Consider the following 21,564-nt stretch of genomic DNA (forward strand, 5'->3'; position numbering starts at 1 on the left):
CTAATGGTTACTGGGAGGAGGAACCAGAGACCTCATGGTTACTGAGAGGAGGAACCAGAGACCTCATGGTTACTGGGAGGAACCAGAGACCTCATGGTTACTAGTCGGCCCCTTTTCCTAGGCCATCCTACCACCCTCTAACCTTCAATTAATAAACACATTATATCTACTTTAGTCTGTGTAAAGAAAATCGCTGTTGAAATTAAGAAATGTTCCAGCGCCTTGATGAATACTAGTCCTAGACATGACTCAACTATTTAAGAACAAGAAGCAAAGGTGGACCCCACCCACTTGGTTTTTCTAGACCCTAATGAACAACAGTTGGTGTAAAAACATGTCAACTGAGAGCTGTCAAGAAAGTTTGCTAAAATGATCTGTATCTTGATGTTGGTGTAATTCATCAGAACAGAATGAAAATATGACCATGTCTGCCCTCTGGAGGATGCTATGAGCACTGCAGGCATTTATTTTGAAAAAATGTACCATAAAAAAAAAATCATATTGTAATTTATCATTTAAATCTAAATCTAGTGAACTGAAACAAATTAGAATAACTTAATATTTGTACCGTATTCAATAGTAAAGTCTTGTTGAAAATATGTGTATTAAATATGAAAAGGCAGGTGTATGGAAAATAATATAGGCTATCTGGAAATCCCTAAATCTGCCTTGTATTGCAGACTGCATCATGCCTACCGCAAGATGAAATAAAAGTTTGTTTACGTCTATAAAAAATATATTATGATTAATTAATTGCCCAAAATTAGTATTTTATAATAAGTGCTTTGAGTATTTGGTCAAAAGGTTCAATGAACACTTAATTTTATTTTTTTAAATGAGTGATCTGCCTATTATCTGATTTGTCAGGCTTTAATGGCTGGTGGGTGGCTTAGAGGAAAGAGGGGCCGACCAGTAACCATGAGGTCTCTGGTTAGATCCCCGGCACCGGACAGGAGGGTGTTAGTAGTAAAACTAGTGGTGGCTGCTATTACATACGGTGCCCACCATCTCTACCATTGCGTCCTTGAGCAAGACACTTAAACCCAAACTGCTCCAGGGGCGCTGTACTATGGCTGACCCTGCGCTCTGACCCCCTCTGAAGTGTGGTAACTTGAGAGGGGAGATGAGAAAAGACGCATTTCAATGTGCCTTGTGTAAACTGACTAATAAAGAAAACTTAACTGGTAGGCTGATGTGGTTACTGGTGGTATCCATCTTTCTTGACCAATTCTGAAGTACATTTGATGAAGTGCAGCAATGGTGGACAAACATCATCTTTTTAATATTTCTAATAAAGAAAACTTTTAAACTTAATTTTGTTAATTTTGTTCTTGTTTTTGTTTTAAATGATATTGATACATTGTATTTTTTAAATATAAATAAAATGAATTGTCTTAATTGTTCAGTTATATCTTCTTAAGTGTTAGATGGTCGCCTATATGCATCGTTAAAAACAGAAGCCTATAATTAGGTGGATTGTTTTTCTCTAAATTACAGCAGATTGCATCCTTTTATTTGTGACAAAGGGGATTACAGCAGGCCACTCAATTGTGCGCATGCTCAGTCTACAACAACACCCCCTCCCTCTCCCCCTCGCGGTTGAGCTGAAGAGGACCACTGTCATAGGAAATATAGCACTTCCTGTTTATACCTTCAAAATAAACTGTGTACTTAAAGGATGTCTAAGAAAAAAACAATAAAACAACGTTACCACATTGAATCAGAAGCTCAATGCATGATTTCACTTTTTATGTACAATGTTTATCTTTTCTATTTAGGAATATTTTCCTATTTATGTCCTACTCATTCTCTGCTATTTATTTTCCACGCCCATGTAGGCCTCTAGCATGTCATGCACATCATGCAACATACTTCGCTATTAAAGGGGCAGTGTGTAAAGAAAATCTGCATTTTCAGACGAGACTTGGTAAAATTGGAATAAAGTATTACGTATGTTTTAATTATTATTATTTTTTTTTATTAGCTTAGAATGAGCCTTTTATAACCATAAAGGAGCGGGGCATTGTGGCTGCCATGTTGCACCGCCAAGTTTCTACAGTGGCGCAGAATGGACAATTTAACGGCCTTACGCATTTTTATACACTGTAGCCTATAGTGGGCATCATGGGGAAATGCACCTGTTGGAAGACCAAGAAGAAGAAGTGCTATATAATAAATAACTAAATACATCTTCACCTCATCACTTGATATTGTGGAAAGACTTGAGGCAGTGGTGGATGATGCCATCTTCAGTAAGCTTCTTGTCCTTGAAGGCCACCGTAGCTTCTGTAAATCCTCCGAATGAAAGGGGTTAGTAAGGGAGCGTTGCAATCTAGAACTTCCAGCACTAGATGCCGCAAAAACAAAACACACCTGTAGAGCAAATAAATATATTTTTAGTTTTTTGTTATTGTATTTTTTTTAAAGATACTTTTATTTTGAAATCATAAACACAAGTCTATCCTGTCCTCGTGCTGTTTGCTTGTCGCTGTTTGGGGTGAGGAGAGGCGAGAGGAGAGGAGCCAGCGGAGAGAGAGAGAGAGAGAGAGAGAGCGTGGTGAGGAATCCCAGCTGCCCCAGGAGAGAGGCCCCCGGACCGGCTGGACCCCCCTCCCCTTCCCCGCCCCCCTGGAGCTCAGAAGGACCCGCGAGAGAGACACACGTTGCCACGGGAGAGGCCTCCGTTCAGGTAACAACCGTGACAAAATATCAAAATATACAAGGCTGGTTCGTAGGCTACACTGTTACTGCCTCCTCCATGGGAGAAAAGCAGGTGAAGGGGCTGCTGCTGTCCGAAGATGGAGAGAGGGAGGCGGCTTGTTAAATCATGCAGTGGACAGTCTATAGTTGAAATCTCTGGACAACCGAGATTACTTACTTACCGTGGGCGTCTGATTTATTATATGGCCGCTGTGTGTGAGTGTGTGTGTGTGTGTGTGTGTGTGTGTGTGTGTGTGTGTGTGTGTGTGTGTGTGTGTGTGTGTGTGTGTGTGTGTGTGTGTGTGTGTGTGTGTGTGTGTGTGTGTGTGTGTGTGTGTGTGTGTGTGTGTGTGTGTGTGTGTGTGTGTGTGTGTGTGTGTGTGTGTGTGTCAGTGTGTGTGTGCGGGGTTGCAGAGTGGTACGGGTTGGTAGGGGGGGGTGGGAGGAAATATTTACCCAAACCAACGTATTGCACCGGTGCGTTTTTTACTTTGCGCAAAAAAAACAAAAGAAACAGCGCCATATAAGGGATGGGATCTCCCCCTGATATAGGCTACTGCTACTAGGCGACGTGTTTTTGCTGTTGCGCTTGTTTTGATATTGAGTAGGGTGTACGAGCGTTCATTGGGAAGCCTAGGCTATGGCAAAGCAAAGGTGCGGTGTATTTTATATTGGCTACAGGGAAGGGAAAGCCATAAATTGAACATGACATGGGAGCCGTCATCTGAAAAAATAACACCAGCCAGTTTCAGTGGAGATGCGTTCACGGACAGGGAATCTCTGCAAGCTCATATCATCATAATAACACATAGCCCATACGATATCAGTCAATTCTGTCTTACTAAGGGGTTTTGTAAGTTTATTTTGGTGCTTGAAAATCGAATAGGGATTTCCGATATGTGTAATATTTCTTGTGGCATGTTTTTATTATACGCCTTCTGCTGTAGTCTGATGTTGTGTGAAAGAGTGTCCTGTTTTTTTTTTCGTCCGCATGAAGAGCAATAAATTAATAATTGCAGGAGTGTTTTGTTCTGTATAGCAACAGGAAAAGGAACGGACGCACATTAAAATAGTCCGTGCCCATGTGTTGCTGGGGGGAAGTAAAGCTAGAGGCTTGAGACTTGAGGGTGTTTTATGGGGCTCAGTATGAAACCACTATAAATCTTTGCTGTGAGCTTGCTAGCTACACACGCGCAAAATCCAATTTAATAAAAAGCACTCATGTCCCCCATGTAGATCTGTGAAATTAGTTTCCCATGTCCGAATATGGGGGGGGGGGGGGGGGGGAGGTCTCTTTAACTGGGAAAAGAAAAGAAAGGGTTTTGTTTTTGCAAGATTTAAAATGCAAGTGACAAAATGAATGATAAAGTGGGCCCCAATAGGCTTATTTTATTAATGATTTATAATACAGAAAGGTCTAAAAAGTATGTTTATTTATGCACTCACAAAATGAACTTTTCCACGATATTGTAATTTTTTTCGATGCACCTGTAGGTCTATATGTTTAAAACTAAACTAAACAGCAGCATGTCCTCAACGTGCCTTAACCTTATGTGATCCAAGATTCAATCAATATGAAAAAGAGACCTATTCATCTCACTGTAATATTCGCTTATCGGGCATTAGAGAGAGAGAGAGAGAGAGAGAGAGAGAGAGAGAGAGAGAGAGAGAGAGAGAGAGAGAGAGAGAGACAGAGAGACACACTCACACACACAGACAGACAGAGAGAAAACAAGATTTAACCACAGGAAAAATCAATGCATGGATTAAGTGAGCGCATAGAAACCTTGTGTCCGTCCTATGGTCTTTCTGGAGATGTTAGAATCGTTTTTTAAATACCGTATGTGTGATCTTAACACAAACAGTAAAGGTTTTGTATAGAAATGAAGGCGAGACATTACACTGGAATAGAGTACAACAATTTAAATGATACCATCATGAAATTTAACCAGTTGCTTCCTAAAAAAACTAATGTTGAGCTAGTATCCGCTAAATATGGTTGTATAGGAGAAATATACAGACACAAACAGACAAGGTTTAGTCAAATAAACATCTAAAATGTATTCTTTTATTCATAATAGTATGAAAGAAGACATGTTATGGAAGCAAAATAGCCCAAAAACAATCTCAAAATTGACCCAGTGCTTGAAAAGAACAATATTTTTTGCCTGCAGTGTCTGGCTCTATATAGCTGAGTGGGCGAGTTTTGTGACTTTTAGTGCCCAGTGTCGTATGTCATGGCAGAGGCTTCAGTTTGTCTGGCAACAGGAGGAGACACTGCGGAGAGAGGCTAGGAGCCGGGGATAGCCCCCACCACACACACACACACACACACACACACACACACACACACACACACACACACACACACAAGCTCACAACCAACCACGCAAGCACGCACACACACGCAAGCTCACAACCAACCACCCACACACTCACGTGCACGCACACACGGACACACACACACGCACTCTCACAACCAACCACAAACACACACACACACACACACACACACACACACACACACACACACACACACACACACACACACGCAATCTCACAATCAAACAACCCCCCCCCCACACACACACACACACCAAACAGACACACGCAATCTCACAACCAACCACCCACACACACTGCAGGATGAGTGGGTGTATGAGGGATGGTCTGGTGCATCCCTCTCCCTAGCTGGGTATACTGGTGCATTACCGCATGCTGTAGTGTGTGTGTGTGTGTCCGTGGGTGGGTGGCTGAGTGAGTGAGTGAGTGAGTGAGTGAGTGAGTGAGTGAGTGAGTGAGTGAGTGAGTGAGTGAGTGAGTGAGTGAGTGAGTGAGTGAGTGAGTGAGTGAGTGAGTGAGTGAGTGCGTGTGTGCGTGCGAGTGAGCGAGTGTGTGAGTGAGTGAGTGAGTGAGTGAGTGAGTGAGTGAGTGAGTGAGTGAGTGCGCACGCTGTTCACTTTTCTGTTGAGAGTGTTAATCAGTAATCTGTCAGCAGCAGCAGACTCAATCAGTCAGTCACACCACAAGACCCAAGTCAACTCCCACTACTCTTCTCATTCTGTTTATGTGTGTCTCAGGTGTTGCTCTCTTCCCTTGTGTGTTTCTCTTACACAAGTTCTTCTTCTATATTGCATTGTTGAGAGGAGTCTATCTTACCGTGAGTTTTACCGCCCCTTTGCAAGCCTATATGTGTGGTGAAACAAGAAATTGGAAAATAAAGGTTAAAAAGCATTACTAGGGCTTTAACCATGGACTAGTTGCTGCCTCCACTGACATGCAAACTGATCAGCACCCTGGACAGCTCCTGTGTTACTACAAACTGAATGGGGCTAGGCAGCAGCTCAACTTTCTCTAGAACCAATCGAATGGTCGGACAAAAAAAACAGCAAATCTACTTATATACTGTATATGGAGGCAGAAAGGCTAATCGTGAGAACAGCCTACACTTAGAACAATGTCCTCCACCCACTCACTGTTACTTTGACTGTTTTCTTCTGGGTATATGATGTTGCTAGCCTGGTTCTACCAGACCATCGTACTTCATTTCATTTGTACAGAAGGTCTGGAATCGCTCAATTGACAAACGTTAACTCACTTGAAGGCGGGTGTCTGTTGAAGTTTAAAACTATTGGATCTGCCCAGTGCCACTCTGGATCTGCCAACCAACCATGTCATGCGCCGGCTTCTGAGCCACTCCTTCTGTTCGCTGATTGGACCGGCAGAAATCTGTCCGGAGAAAACCTAAGAATATACCGCACACCCAGACTGACTACTGAAGGGAAATGAAAATTGAGCGGAAGTAGAAGCGGGCGGAGCATGATGTTGCTATGTTTTTGCTCCTAACTCTAGGGGACTGACTTTCTCTGAAGTCAAAATGTTAACTCTAACTAAGATATGCAACAGATGAACAAATGTACTGTATATCCAGACCACTGAGAAAAAACAAAGTCTGGTGTTTATAGACAGACAGCCTAGGCTCTGTAAACGGGTATGAATGCAAAGGGGAGTCGAACTGAGAGATAGTCAACACTTCTCCAACCAATCGGCTACAGGCAGTATTCGTAACGTTAGGAACAACAACCCTATTGGACAGGTAATTAATGACGACTGCTGTTGCTAAGGCCAGACAAGTCAAGAGGAGGATTTGTTTTGTTGCTCAGTGCAAATATATCAACACGGCACACTGTCTCTGGAATGGCTTACTACACCTTTAAAGTTGCAGTGTGTAGAATGTATTGGCCACTGTAGCTTCTATTATTATTCGAATCGGAGGGGTTACCCAGGGAGGAGCGTTGCATTCTGGAACTTTCACCACTGGATGTCGCTATATATTCAGATAGTACACACTGCACCTTTTAATGCGGCAGTGACAACTGTACAGATAGATAGATGGATGGATGGATAGATAGATAGATAGATAGACACACACACACACACACACACACACACACACACACACCAGAATCAACACATTGGATAAGAATAATATTACACACTGTATTATTACGGCCCAAGCAGTTTGACAGGGGCACTCTGTTCCTTTCTCCTGCTCTCCTCAGAGTATTGATTATAGATTGTACCGGCTTTTCATCTCTCCTCACTGCAGACACCTTCATTACTGTTTAATATAATAACTCAATGGATTATGTTGTTTGTGTGTGTGTGTGTGTGTGTGTGTGTGTGTGTGTGTGTGTGTGTGTGTGTGTGTGTGTGTGTGTGTGTGTGTGTGTGTGTGTGTGTGTGTGTGTGTGTGTGTGTGTGTGTGTGTGTGTGTGTGTGTGTGTGTGTGTGTGTGTGTGTGTGTGTTTGGGGGCTGCTAAATAATCATCAATTCATTAAAAGGTGGAGTCAGTTATTCTGGAGAACACTTGTGGTCAAAATATTTTTTAGCGGGGGCGCCCTTAGCTCAGTTGGTAGGGCGTCCCCCCCATGGGCCTCGGCCAGCAGCAGACCCGGGTTCGATTCCAGCCCGCGGTCGTTCTCTGCATGTCACTCCCCTCTCTGCCCCATTTCAACTCTGTCTCTGCACTATCAATAAAGCATAAAAATGCCAAAAAAATATCTTAAAAAAAAAAAAAAATAGCAAAATTAGTGTATCTCCCCATTATCCGCAACCTGTCTGTCTGTACTGTGTGTGCTGGTGTTAATACACAGCCTAGGCTCTGTAAAAAAATTAATGGTATCTAAATTAAGGTGGCCACCGTAACAGTAACATGCCCATTCACAGAACCTAGGCTGTGTATAAAATTAACCCCTTGATTTTCGATCAGTGCACACACACACACAGTACGGACAGGTAGGGGATAGTGAGGAGATATCATGAGGAAAATAGCTCCATAGTAAACTGCCATTGACAGTTTGTCCAATAACTTCTAACAATGAACAATGGGAACACCATATTGCCAACATCCACATTTTCCCAACCATTATGTCTTTCCTCTGTCGTTATTGGCCATTATCTCAGGAGAGTAGTAAGCAAACGGGCCACTTTTAGCCACTTTAGCACTAATAGAAACGCTGCCATCGCCCGTGGATTGTAGCAATCCCCACTTTTACTGTATTTTAAGCAGTTTGTTATCGAGGTTTGTGTATTTCTTTCAACACTTTTCCATCTGTTGGAGAGCTCAAGTCTTACATCATCGCAGATCACGTCTTCAAAACATCTGTATTTTTTCCATAGCACCTGTGCCTACTCATGTACTCCTGAACGTTTTGTGTCGCCTGCCTATCTATCTATCTATCTATCTATCTATCTATCTATCTATCTATCTATCTATCTATCTATCTATCTATCTATCTATCTATCTATCTATCTATCTATCTATCTATCTATCTATCTATCTATCTATCTATCTATCTATCTATCTATCTATCTATCCATCCATCCATCCATCCATCCATCCATCCATCCATCCATCCATCCATCCATCCATCCATCCATCCATCCATCCATCCATCCATCCATCCATCCATCCATCCATCCATCCATCCATCCATCCATCCATCCATCCATCCATCCATCCATCCATCCATCCATCCATCCATCCATCCATCCATCCATCCATCCATCCATCCATCCATCCATCCATCCATCCATCCATCCATCCATCCATCCATCCATCCATCCATCCATCCATCCATCCATCCATCCATCCATCCATCCATCCATCCATCCATCCATCCAAGTTATCAGGACAGTTGGTGGTTGGTGACAAACATTGGATGATTGGGAACGTATTAAATCCCTGGAAAAAGCCCCATACATTATATCCTGTGTTTTCGATGAACAAACCCCTCAGCTTTAGCTTCGGAGCTTGTTGTTGTTGTTGTCGTTGCCTCAGCAGTGAAGGCATCTCTCTCTGCAGGTGAAGGCTGTTGGTTGGTTGCCGTAGCAGCCAGATGACAGCATGCTTTTCCCCAACGCAGTCACGAGCCAAGACACCGCGCCATCTGTCATGTGTAGCTCCATACTGCGATATCCTCCTCTTCCTCATCCTCCTCTTCATCCCCCTAGGAGTTATCTCTGTCACTCAGGACATAGCCAGGTCCATACCTACATGGGTCATTTCATAATCAGATTAGTTTTTTTGTCACAACTGGACACTTGAATAAGAGTTTAAAAAAAATGTTTTAACCTTTATTTATACAAGTAAATCCCATTGAGACCAGAGACTCTCTTTGTTCAAGGGAGACCTGTTCCCATTCACACAGACACATTCATACACCGATAGCAACTGTGTTTTTTTCACAACCGTACACTTAAACTTTTTTATTTTAATTTAAAAAAAAAAAATTTTAACCTTTATTTATACAGGTAAATCCCATTTAGACCGGAGACACTTTTTCAATGGAGACCTGTTCCCGTTCCCACGTTACCATTCACACACACATTCATAAACCGATAGCAGGCTAACTATCGGGAGCAATTTGGGGTTCAGTGTTTTGCTCAGGGACACTTCGACATGTGGCGGGGAGATGGGGGATCGAACCACCGACTCTGTAGTTGAGTGGTCGACCGCCCTACCCACTTCACCAAAGCAACTTTTTGATACCTTTGGCCAACGTGGAGATTTTGGAAAACTTTATTTCTGTATTTGTAGGGACAGGGAAATGCTGGCGTCATGATTACGTGGTAGTAACTGGATTTTTTAAATTCTTATTTCTCAGTACTGCAGTCTTCATTCCATTTAGCTGTTGCGTTCTATATGACCTAATCTGGTTCTGTGACTAATTATCGAATTATTTAGATTCTCGTTAAAGAGTTGGAACTTTGATTGCTTCAATCTGACTCAGGCTGCTATAATGCTTTCTGTCATTGTCCATTAACCTACAGATTAACTTTCTTAATTAATCGATTCATCATTTAGTCTATAAAATAGTATAAAGAACGAACCAGGAAAAGTTCCAAAAGTACAAAGCAACTTTTATATATTTTTTTTAAAGGTGCACTGTGTAATATTACATCATCAAGAAAGTTTTAGAAAGTTCTAGAATGCAACGCTCCCTGGGTAACCCCACCCCTTTTGAATAATAACAGAAGCTACAGTGGCCTTCAAGGACAAGAGCAATTCTAAATTTTAAACAATGCACCTGATGACATTCCAAAAACATGGATGCCTCCATAAGACCTGCCTGCTCAATGTACAAAATGTAATATTAATATTTGTAATTCTGCACTCAGGAGGATAATTCAGATTATTGGCAGAGGTGATTTTACACCAATGAGGACATATTTATGAATGAGGATATTGATTTTAGCTAATAAATTACTTAAAATGTTACACAGTGCCCCTTTAAATATTTTATTTTTGGATCTCTTTCCCTTAAAGAACACAAACACACAACTGAAAAAGTGAACACACAAACAAAAGACAAAACAATACAAACAACCAACATGGCGTACTCTACTTTACAGGTTTCTAAGGACATATTAAGAAAAAAAAGGTCAATAAGGTGTAACTTCTATCTCTTTTTATTGCTTATTTTGTCGAACTAGTTGAAAACCCAGATATTCATATTGCTATCAAAGAATACATAAGAACAACAACAAATATTTTCTTTTTGAGGGTATACAACCAGATTTAAAAAGTTATTTTCAAAATGACATAAACAGTTAATTCACTATCAAATTTGTTGCATATTAATTTTCCATCCATTCGCTAGTTCTCAGTGATTGAACTCCATCAAAGTCTGTTAACAGATCTCACAGTAGTCGTCCTACTGTGTACGTGTGTGAAAAAAAGTTGTATGAAGCCTTCTGTTTAAGAGGGAACTGTTACTATGAGAACACTCCGGAATCTGTAGGAGGTTGAAATGTGTTTTGATGGTTGTAGGCGCCAGGATTTGGCAAGGAACAAGTACGTGTCAAATATACAAGAACAATACTTATCTCTTCAGCCTCCATTTTGCCTTTTCTTAACTGTCTATCATAAATCCAACAAAGACATTGAAGCAATGTTAAAAGTGCTACGAGGAACTTTTTAAATATTTCTGAAACAGTCACATTTTTACTCTGATGATTGTAAATGACATGTAACAGCAAACTAGACCATCAGTGCAAAGGATGCTATTTGTATATAGTTTTTCTTGATGCCTTTGTCCTGGGTACGCTCACCCAGGAACTACAGTTGGCGTAGTAAAACACTGCTGCTTTTGTCCAAAGGAGGCGCATATAATTAACAAAAACTGAAAGTTCCTTGGAGCACCTTCAAATAGTTAAAATATTCTGTTAAAAATGAGGTCCTACTGTACAAATGTCCTTGTAAACAGTCCATGTAAAGTATATGATTTTGTAGATGCTTCTTCTTGGCCTTTCAGTCATAATGAGACAGCTTGTCTAATTAACCTTGAGGACAGCCGGCCTGTATCGATCCGTATGTAGATGTGGATTTGTCAATCTCTGACCTCTACAAAGCTATAAGGTGAAGTACGGCAGACAGACAGGTTTTTTTCAAGCACTGGTCAATTTTGAGATCTGGGGATATTTTGCTTCGATAACATGTCTTCTTTCATAGAAGTATAAATAAAAGGTCCGTGATAACGTTCTCTTCTCTTAATTTTTCAAAGATATTTTTAAATGTTTTATTTATTTATTATTAAATTTTTATGCTTTTATTAGACAGTTTGGAGAGACAGGGATGAAATGGGGCAGAGAGGGGAATGCCATGCAGAGAACGACCACGGGCTGGATTCTAACCCGTGGTCTGCTGTGAAGAGGACTGAGCCTCTATTGGGGGGATGGGGTGGGGGGCTCTTACCACTACACCCCCCCCCCTTTTATTTTTATAATTGAAGAGGAATAAACTGGTTATGCTGAGAGTGAGTTATTTTTTTTGAAAACACGTCCAAAAATCCATCTTTAGAAGTAATTTTAAAAAGTGTATTAAAGTTTAGAATTCAAAGAGTAGCCCAAGCCATTCATTTCACCGGTGAATTGGTCATTCAATCATTATTCAGATGCTCCTCCTTGGCAATTAAATCAAAATAAAGACGCCTGTCAAATTAACCTTGAGGACAACAGGCCTGTATCGACCTGAATGTAGATGTGGATTTGTCAAGCGTTGACCTCTACCACGCCTTTAAGATTTACAAGTGTGGTCTCCAGTGAAGGCTACTCATCCTTACCTCAACTTACCCCTCAAATTACACATTCAAATCTTATCCAGAACATTTCATTAAATATTTAAGACTTATTCTAGCGCCGCCATGTTTCTACAGTAGCACAGAACGGACAAATTTAACCTAACGTGGGTTTTTTATATATAGTGGACGTCCTGGGGAAATGCACCTGTTGGAAGACCAAGAAGAAGAAGTACTATAGAATGAATAACTAAATACATCTTCACCTCATCACTTGGTATTGTGGAAAGACTTGAGGCAGTGGTGGATGATGCCATCTTTAGTAACTATAGCTTATTGTCCTTGAAGGCCACCGTAGCTTCTGTAAATTATCCAACAAGGGAGACAGAGCATTCGAAATCCAGAACTTGCAATTGTGTATCAAGAATTATTTTGAAAATATAAGATCATAAGAAATAAGCATGTTTGCTATAGATGTACTATATAATAAAATATATATATAGGTTAAAATGTAGAAGGGTTTATGTTTATCAGTATCAATTGTATCTTCAATAGCTTCATCTTAGTATGTATGCCGTGTCAGTCCCGGGCTGATCGATAGTGTACGTGGCTCCTTTAACACACAGCAGTGTTAACGAGAGCCCCGAGGATATCATTGAATTTACAGATTAATCATATTGACCCAGAGAAGGCAGGAGGCTAGCACACATCGACTTCCTACGTCCACTGAGAGCTCTCACTGTTAAGGTATTATAAAGTCTGCTGGATTCTGCTGTCGGTCTGTGTGTGTGTGTGTGTGTGTGTGTGTGTGTGTGTGTGTGTGTGTGTGTGTGTGTGTGTGTTAATGAGTGGAAGACCCATATTAATGTTGAAAATACATCAAAAATTACATTTTGCACAATAGGTGACCTTTAAAAAAATTACCAGGGGAAGCTACCTTTCAGAGAGAAAACCAGTTAACGTGATGAAGTAGGTTGTAAAATATGTGAGTGAAAATGTGATGATGTGAACTTTTTCTGTGCGTGTGTGACATGAGATGGCTTGTTAATAGAATTATTTCATCAAACTATTTGAATAATTGAAACTGAATCAGGCCTTCTTGAAAGCAGGTGAATTTACTTGCAAACAGCATGCAAGGGTCAAACAACATGTATCACAAATGGGCTTACATGATTGAATACATCGAATGAACAGTGTACAGAGATTATATGCAAGAGAAGTTGGTGTGTGCGCAAACACATACTAAGTTTGGTGTGTCCAGCCCTTGTTTTTGCTGGCGAAAGCAGAAATGTTTTTAATTAGGCAGATAACAGGATATGGGAAATTTAGGGAGTCTTTTCTTACTGTGCACATGAATGCGTCATACCTCTGTATGTGCCAAAATCTTATTAGGCAGTTTCTTCTTCAAGGCTAAACAACAACTTGTAGCAAAACTGGGACAAAGTTCAACAGCCAGAAAGCATGTATTGTGCATTAAAATATTATACAATAAAGCAAATTAAATTCTGTTAACATTCCACCCTTTTTATAATATTTAATGCAACTTTTTGCAACACTTCAAAGCAAAAGGGCAAAGCATATGAGTAAATATATTTCAGTCAAGCAGAATAATATCAAGTACATCAACAGCACAGTTGGTGAAAATGCAAGTTTGTGTACTGGTGCCACATCGTCTATGTACAGTTTCAGAGAGGACAGTTTTTTGCAGAAGCCAGGGAACAGGAACCTAGGTCGTCTTGATGGTCTACAAGTCCCTTTGTGGCATTTTGACGCAAAGTGTCCTTCATATCACAGTCACTGGGGGAATGGTTAGGTATTACCATAACCTATTCAGATTGTTCCTCAGTGTCCAATTGTCCTTATTGAAGCATGGTCAGCTTCGTCTTCTCCTTGCATCTGAAACAGAATGAATTTGAGCAGTAACATGTTCTCAAAAGAAATGCTCATCATTCTGCCAGGGTTGTTTCTAAAATATCATCCTATCCATTTTGCTTGCTCTAGATGTCACAATTAACGCACAACAACATTTTAGGATAGGTTTGATTTCATTCTTCAGTTCACATTTTTTGTCTGTGTTTGGGCAGCATTCAAGCACACACAGGCAGTCAGTGAGACAGGCCCTCCCTTTTCTGCATGGGACTGAATCACACACACACCACATTCCTGAGAAGCTCTCTACTTCTCCAAATCTGACATGGTGTTATAGTTTGTTCTTCAAATAACAAAAGTTAACATGTAGGTTAAGTATAGGTGTCTTTACAGTTAACCAGTTTTTGAATCAATTTATATCAACAATACACATTATGATCATATTTTCAGCATAAAAATCCCCTTTAACTTGTAATTCAAATCAAAAGCATTGAACAAGTCTTTTCAGTGAACATTTTCATAAAAAGAACACAAAAGGACGCTTTTTTGTAAGTTTATGCTGGGACTTCAAATGATTGACTGCACCTTTAATCTTTAAGGTTTACTATGGGGCTTGGATTGGCAAGATATTTAGCTCTAAACTTTAAAGCATTTAGCAATTACTAAAACCTTCTATCTCCCTTCCCCTACATACTTTTTCTTTCTTTATAACATCCATAAACAATCAGTTCCAAACAATCTTTTTCCTCTTACACTTTCAACAACATTCTCTTATTCCTCTCTTTGGCCACCACCTTTCTCTTTACTGTTCACTCTTTTACAAGTAATTTAATTTTTAAAATGTAAAATCTAATATCAAATTACCCAGTAATCTATTTAAACAGGGTGAACACCCCTATTCCCTCCAATTGATTAATAAAATTCACCAATTTAAAACTAGAACCCTCTATTTGATGTATTCTAAATAAAACTAATAAATCTACTCAGCAGATGTAGACTATTGACAACATAACAAAACAAAACAAAATCAGCTGTTAATATTCACCTGATTTCAAGAAAGCCTCGACTCGCTCAGTTTTGGCTCTGGATTCCGTCACCCCCCCTCTGTCCAAGTCGAGTCTGCTGACGGCCTCTTTTGTAGCTCTGTTCACTGGAGGTCTTTCGTCGAGAGTCGTAGACTCCCCCGTCGTCACGGTGCAGGCTCTTCTTGTCCAGAGAAGAGGATGTTGGATCCGGCAACTCGAAGGACCATTTGTTAATAGAATTATTTCATCAAACTATTTGAATAATTGAAACTGAATCAGGCCTTCTTGAAAGCAGGTGAATTTACTTGCAAACAGCATGCAAGGGTCAAACAACATGTATCACAAATGGGCTTACATGATTGAATACATCGAATGAACAGTGTACAGAGATTATATGCAAGAGAAGTTGGTGTGTGCGCAAACACATACTAAGTTTGGTGTGTCCAGCCCTTGTTTTTGCTGGCGAAAGCAGAAATGTTTTTAATTAGGCAGATAACAGGATATGGGAAATTTAGGGAGTCTTTTCTTACTGTGCACATGAATGCGTCATACCTCTGTATGTGCCAAAATCTTATTAGGCAGTTTCTTCTTCAAGGCTAAACAACAACTTGTAGCAAAACTGGGACAAAGTTCAACAGCCAGAAAGCATGTATTGTGCATTAAAATATTATACAATAAAGCAAATTAAATTCTGTTAACATTTCTTAAAGCAAATTAAATTCTGTTAACATGGCTACTAGGAACTTTGTGTCATTTCTAGCTGCCCGTTTAGTCAGTGGAGTTTTGACTACGCCAGCTGTTGTTCCTTGGTGAAAGTAACCGGACAAAGGCATTATTAAGAAAAACTATATCAAAAAAACATTCTTTGCAATTGAGAGTTTCAGAAATATTTAAATGTTCCTCGTTGCTCCTTTAACAGCTTTGTTCTAACCTGTCCCCCCCCCCCCCCCCCCTCTCCCCCACAGGGCTGCAGTATGTTTACTTCCGTGAAGGCCTTTGACGGGCAGCAGTATTCCACCCTGAAGAGGCAGTGCCTACAGAGCGGGCAGCTGTTTGAGGACCCACGCTTCCCCGCCACCGACGACTCGCTCTTCTACCAGGGAAACAGGATCGGACGGGTCGTTTGGAAGAGACCGAGGGTGAGAGTGGGTTATACTGGAAAAGAGTTTGATTAATACTACGGTATGGAGGGGGGAGGGGAGGGGGAGGGGGCTCGTGATGTAGTGGTTAGAGCTTTTTTCGTCCACTATTCACTATGTTTTTACAAAAATTTATTTTCAGAAGATGATTGTAAACAAACTTTCATCTTAAAATTGCAGTGACTGTTGAATTGGGAAAAGCTGTGGGCGTAACATACTCACATAAGTGTCCAGTGTTAAAACACACACAGCCTAGGCTCTGTAACCGGTAATGTAAACAAAGGGGGCCCACGGTAGCTAGCAACATGCCCGTTGCCTTTTACAGAGCCTAAGATTTTTTTTGCAGCGCGCCTCGCACATACAGTACGGACAGGTATTGTTTCGTGTCGAGATTTGCCCTGATTTTGACAAAAAGCGGTAGTGTTTTGACTATACCAGCTGTAGTTCCTGGGTGAGCGTATACCCATGACAAAGGCATAAAGAAAAACTATATAAAAATAGCATTCTTTGCAGTGATGGTCCCGTTTGCTGTTACATGTAATTTATGATCATCAGAGGAAAAATTAGACTGTTTCAGAAATATTTAAAAGTTCCTCATAGCACCTTTAAGTAGCTAGGTAGACAGTATAAGGACGCAGTAAGCATTTGCACCAAGGAGCTCCACACACAGCTGGTAGTGTATGAACTGTATGTATGTTTGAGTAGCAGATGAATTGAGATGCAGGGCCTCAGGATGTACTGAGGCACAGTTATCCCCCTCACACACACACACACACACACACACACACACACACACACACACACACACACACACACACACACACACAGCAGTAACCTCCTTCTGCAGCGAGAGAGCTAGCGACAGCCAGCGTGTATCGCCATAGAAACTGGGTCACACAGATTACATGTTTTGGTCCGTGCTGATGTCAGTCATGCAGAAGTCAAGAGCAGAGACAAACATGGAGGAGCATGACGGTGGGTTAAGAAAGCCTAAAGAAAATCATTTTAACTTATTATAATGATTTAAGAAAGATTATTTTAGAAGATTAGCACATGTACTTTATGGCAAGGTGGCTTTTTTAAAGATCCAAACTATCTATTGTCATACGCACAATAAGAAACGTGTTCTCAGTCATACAGTGAAATTCTTCCTTTGTTTTCCACAGACTGAATGCCAAGAATAAAACATGAAAATATGCAATATACAAGTTAAAATAGAAAAATAAGCAGCAATAATACAGAATATACAATTTACAAGGCATGACTCATTACTTGATTTCTAAAGAGTTTTCTTCATTTTTGAGGATTACAAATAGCCTACTACAAACTAGCTTGGTCGATATTATATAGGTCGTTTTGAGAAGCACTTTCATACACACACAATAACACGTTATGTGCTAGAGATGGATAGTGGATAGGATATAGGTAGGTTAAGGGTTAAATTGATTCTGTAGTGGAGGTCTCGGGTATCCAGCGTTATACAGTTAGCATCTATTTTTATGTTTTTGAATGGCCGTTTTTTTTTTTCAGTTATCAAACAGGACATATTGAATATAAAGTGTATGAAATTTCACTGAAATGTGAGTAGTTCACATAGACATCAAACAGCACAGAAGATGGAACAATATGTTGTATACTATATACCAGGGGTTTTCAAAGTGTGAGAGAGTGAGCCCCCCCTCAGAGAACAAATTTCAGCGGAGCCCCCCCCCCCCCCCCAAAAAAAAAAAATGATTTTACAAATTTAAACATGTTTTTGAAACATTCTAAACATTTTTGTGCGTTTTTAAACACATTTAATACATTTTAACATCTTAATCCAGTGTTTTAATCCTGCTTCCTTTAAGCATGGATAATACTGACTGAGTGTGCATCGGAGTGAGAAAGATAGGCAGACAGACTTGCCCAAATTATTGACTAGTTAAATGTCATTCACACACCCAGTGTTTTTTCGCTAGTGCCTCCAATGTCCTGCTGGAGGAGAATAGCAGCCAGTGGAGAACCAGACCCTCCTAGGGGGGTCCGGGGGTATGCCCCCCCGGGAGATTTTTTTTCACCTTTTTAAAGTGAAATGCATGAATCTGGTGCACTTTGAGAGGACAATTAAGAGGCTAAATATGAGGAATTTTGTGTGAACAAATAATTTGGAGACACTGGGTCTGATGAATTAGAAGCTATTGAAGAAGGACACATGGATTTTCCATAAAAATATTAATTTAAAATAAACAAAATGTATGCAGGGTCCTCTGGGTTGGGCTTGGTGCTCTTTTTCTTTAACGAGACCTATTTCTCTGTAATTTACTGAATGCATTTAAATGCAGTGAGGGGAACGAAGCAGAAGAACTTGTGTCCAGCTATGCCGTGATCTTAGTATAAAAAAGAAAAACTAAAAAAAAAAAAAAAATTTTTTTTTTTTTTTTTTTTTAGTTTTTATTTTTTTTTACATATTCATCCGCGCCCCCCCTGCCATAACCCCGCGCCCCCCAAGGGGGGCGCGCCCCACAGTTTGAAAACCGCTGCTATATACACATACATCTTATTCAAAGCACAGGGTTACCTTTGGCCTATATGGTTAACATGGACACCACACCACTCAACCTGGTATCAGCAGCAGAAGGGCAGGAGGACTATCAATGCACCGCTTTAACATAATCAATGTAGTAAGGCACAGCTATCCCCCTCACACACACACACACACACACACACACACACACACACACACACACACACACACACACACACACACACACACACTAAGGTCGCTATGTCTTATTTCATTGGTCAACAGAGCCTTGTAGAGTGAATCTAACCTTTTCTAGTTAAAGGTTTGTTTATAGCAGCACGATTTTGCAGAGAAATTACTGAATTTTATTGGACTTTAGAAAATTAAATTGCTGATCAAAATGTACTATCATATACAAAGTCTAGATTGAAGGTGCTACGAGGAACTTTTAAATATTTCTGAAAATACCCTAATTTTCCTCTGATGATCAGAAATTACATGCAACAGCGAACGAGACCATCCGTGAAAAAAATGCTATTTTTATATAGTTTTTCTTAATGCCTTTGTCATGGGGTACCCTCACCCAGGAACAACAGCTGGCGTAGCAAAAAACACTACTGCTTTCGTCCAAAGGTGGTGCAAAAATGAACACAAACTGAAAGTTCCTCGGAGCACCTTTAACATATAATCCCAAAGTTGTTCCGCCCTACTCTCTTGGCTACTGAAACACCAATTGACAGGATGAAGTCAAAGTCAAATGTATTTCTATAACACATTTAAAAACATCAGTTGACCAAAGTGCTGTACAAAATTCAATACAAAACAACATATAAGATTCATGAAAAAGTGTCAAAGTCTCAACTTTTGTTAAAGGCCAATCAAGAAAAGTGAGTCTCTTCAGCAAAGTTTTTAAGATACGTTGATTTGCCCAAAGGGAAATGAAGCCGGGCCGAAATCTTTACAAATGTTTTACATCAAATCAAACTTTGACCTTTAGCCATCTTTACCGTTCTGACCTTTGATAATATAGAGCGTATAAACTTTACAATTCCATTAACATAATCAATAAAGGGGTTTCCAAGTCTTATTATATTGGTCAACAGAGCCTTGTTAAGTGAATCTAACCTTTTTATAGTTTAAGATGCTGCATAAAATCTCTATATTTTAAAACGGTAGCTAGCCCCCATGAGAAGTCGATACGTAACCTAAGCTGCGTTCCAATTCCCATACTTTCTACTATTTAGTATGTTGGAAAAAAGATTTAGGACGTCCCAATTCTTGTGGTTCTTATGCATAAAAATACCCGGATGTCTACTAGATCCGGCCGAGATTTTTAGTGTTGAAAACAGCATGCTATTTGGGCGATTCTGACCCATAAACCAGTGTGCACCGGAAGTCACGTCACATCGACGGAGCCTCCGTATGAAAACAACAGGGGATGCAACGGATATAAAAGCAAGAGGCAAGATAAAGGTGCAATGTTATGATGAAATAAATAAGTAAAAGTATGTTCCAATTGTGTACCTACTGCATGCTAACTAGATTATTTTTATGGTCAGATTCCGTATGTAGAATAGAGAAAGATTATGAGATTTGGAACGCAGGGTATGTCTCTACAATCAAATATTTCCAGATTAAATTTGCTGTCTGACTTCTGTTTCTGACAATAGTACAGAAAACCAAATGTATTTTTACCAACGACACAATACTTTTATTCTACTTTTACAAAATCGTTTAAAACCCGCAACAACACATTCTAAATTGTTTCCCTCTTCATCTTAATGGTTACTGAAAGCTACAAGCTCATTCACTATGCTGCAGTGTCTTGTTCAGGGAGAGAGAGAGCAAACATACACACACACACACACACACACACACACACACACACACACACACACACACACACACACACACACACACTCACACACACACACACACACACACACCTAAGAGAGAGAGTGCACCTAATGAAGTTAAACATCAGACTACTTAGAGGCACACAGTGGGTTTGGGGAGAATTAAATGTTCGGGAAAATCAAAATTTAATGAAGCTCGTTTGGAACGTCACGCTCCCATAGCTACACACACTGATTGAACTCCTGCACAGTCAATCATCTCTGACTCAATCTCACAGCAAAGACACAATAGGCCCACACAATTATGAAGGTATCATTGTAGCAAAAGTATTAATCACATGTAACTGCAGATTTTGAATGCCTATACACTAAAGTCACAAACGTGTAACAGTAAATTTGAAGTCACAAATATTTATTTTGCGTTTCCCTATTTTGTGTTAATGGCAGAAAAACTATTTACGACTTCAAATTTACTGTTAAACATTTGTGACTTTAGTGTACGCATTAAAACATCTGCAGGTACATGTGCTATAGACTTTTGCTACAATAATACCTTCATACACAATATAGGCACATAAGTCAGATACTTGGAAATATATTTGGCGGGATTTTTCTATTGGAACAAATATCATCCCATTTTTGGAGCTACATTTCAGTTAATGTAGAAACTCTTCATTTACAGAAAGGGAAGATTTTGAAAAAAGGAAAAAAATAATGATTGCATGAATTCTATAACAGGCTCATGTCGTATGTATCTACTGTTCTGATTGTTTAATCTGTAACGGTAATATTTCAATTCTTAGACAATGTCCACATGAAGGCTATAAGGATATTTGAAAAAATCTATCTATCTATCTATCTATCTATCTATCTATCTATCTATCTATCTA

The 21,564-nt window shown here is 39.9% G+C and overlaps 1 protein-coding gene across 1 annotated transcript in view; it reads left to right on the top strand.

Annotated features, from left to right (window-relative positions):
- Positions 1-16,150: 16,150 nt before the first annotated feature.
- Positions 16,151-21,564, top strand: part of capn5b (calpain 5b) — a gene marked incomplete at both ends in the record, with an annotated part of 37,258 nt that continues 31,844 nt past the window's right edge. Inside the window, one exon of the mRNA XM_080041113.1 lies at positions 16,151-16,315. Coding sequence (XP_079897239.1) covers positions 16,151-16,315 — 165 coding nt within the window. The remainder of the gene's footprint in view (positions 16,316-21,564) is intronic.

Source organism: Ammodytes marinus, assembly GCF_949987685.1.
Source record: "Ammodytes marinus genome assembly, chromosome: 14".
Lineage (NCBI taxonomy): Eukaryota > Metazoa > Chordata > Actinopteri > Uranoscopiformes > Ammodytidae > Ammodytes > Ammodytes marinus.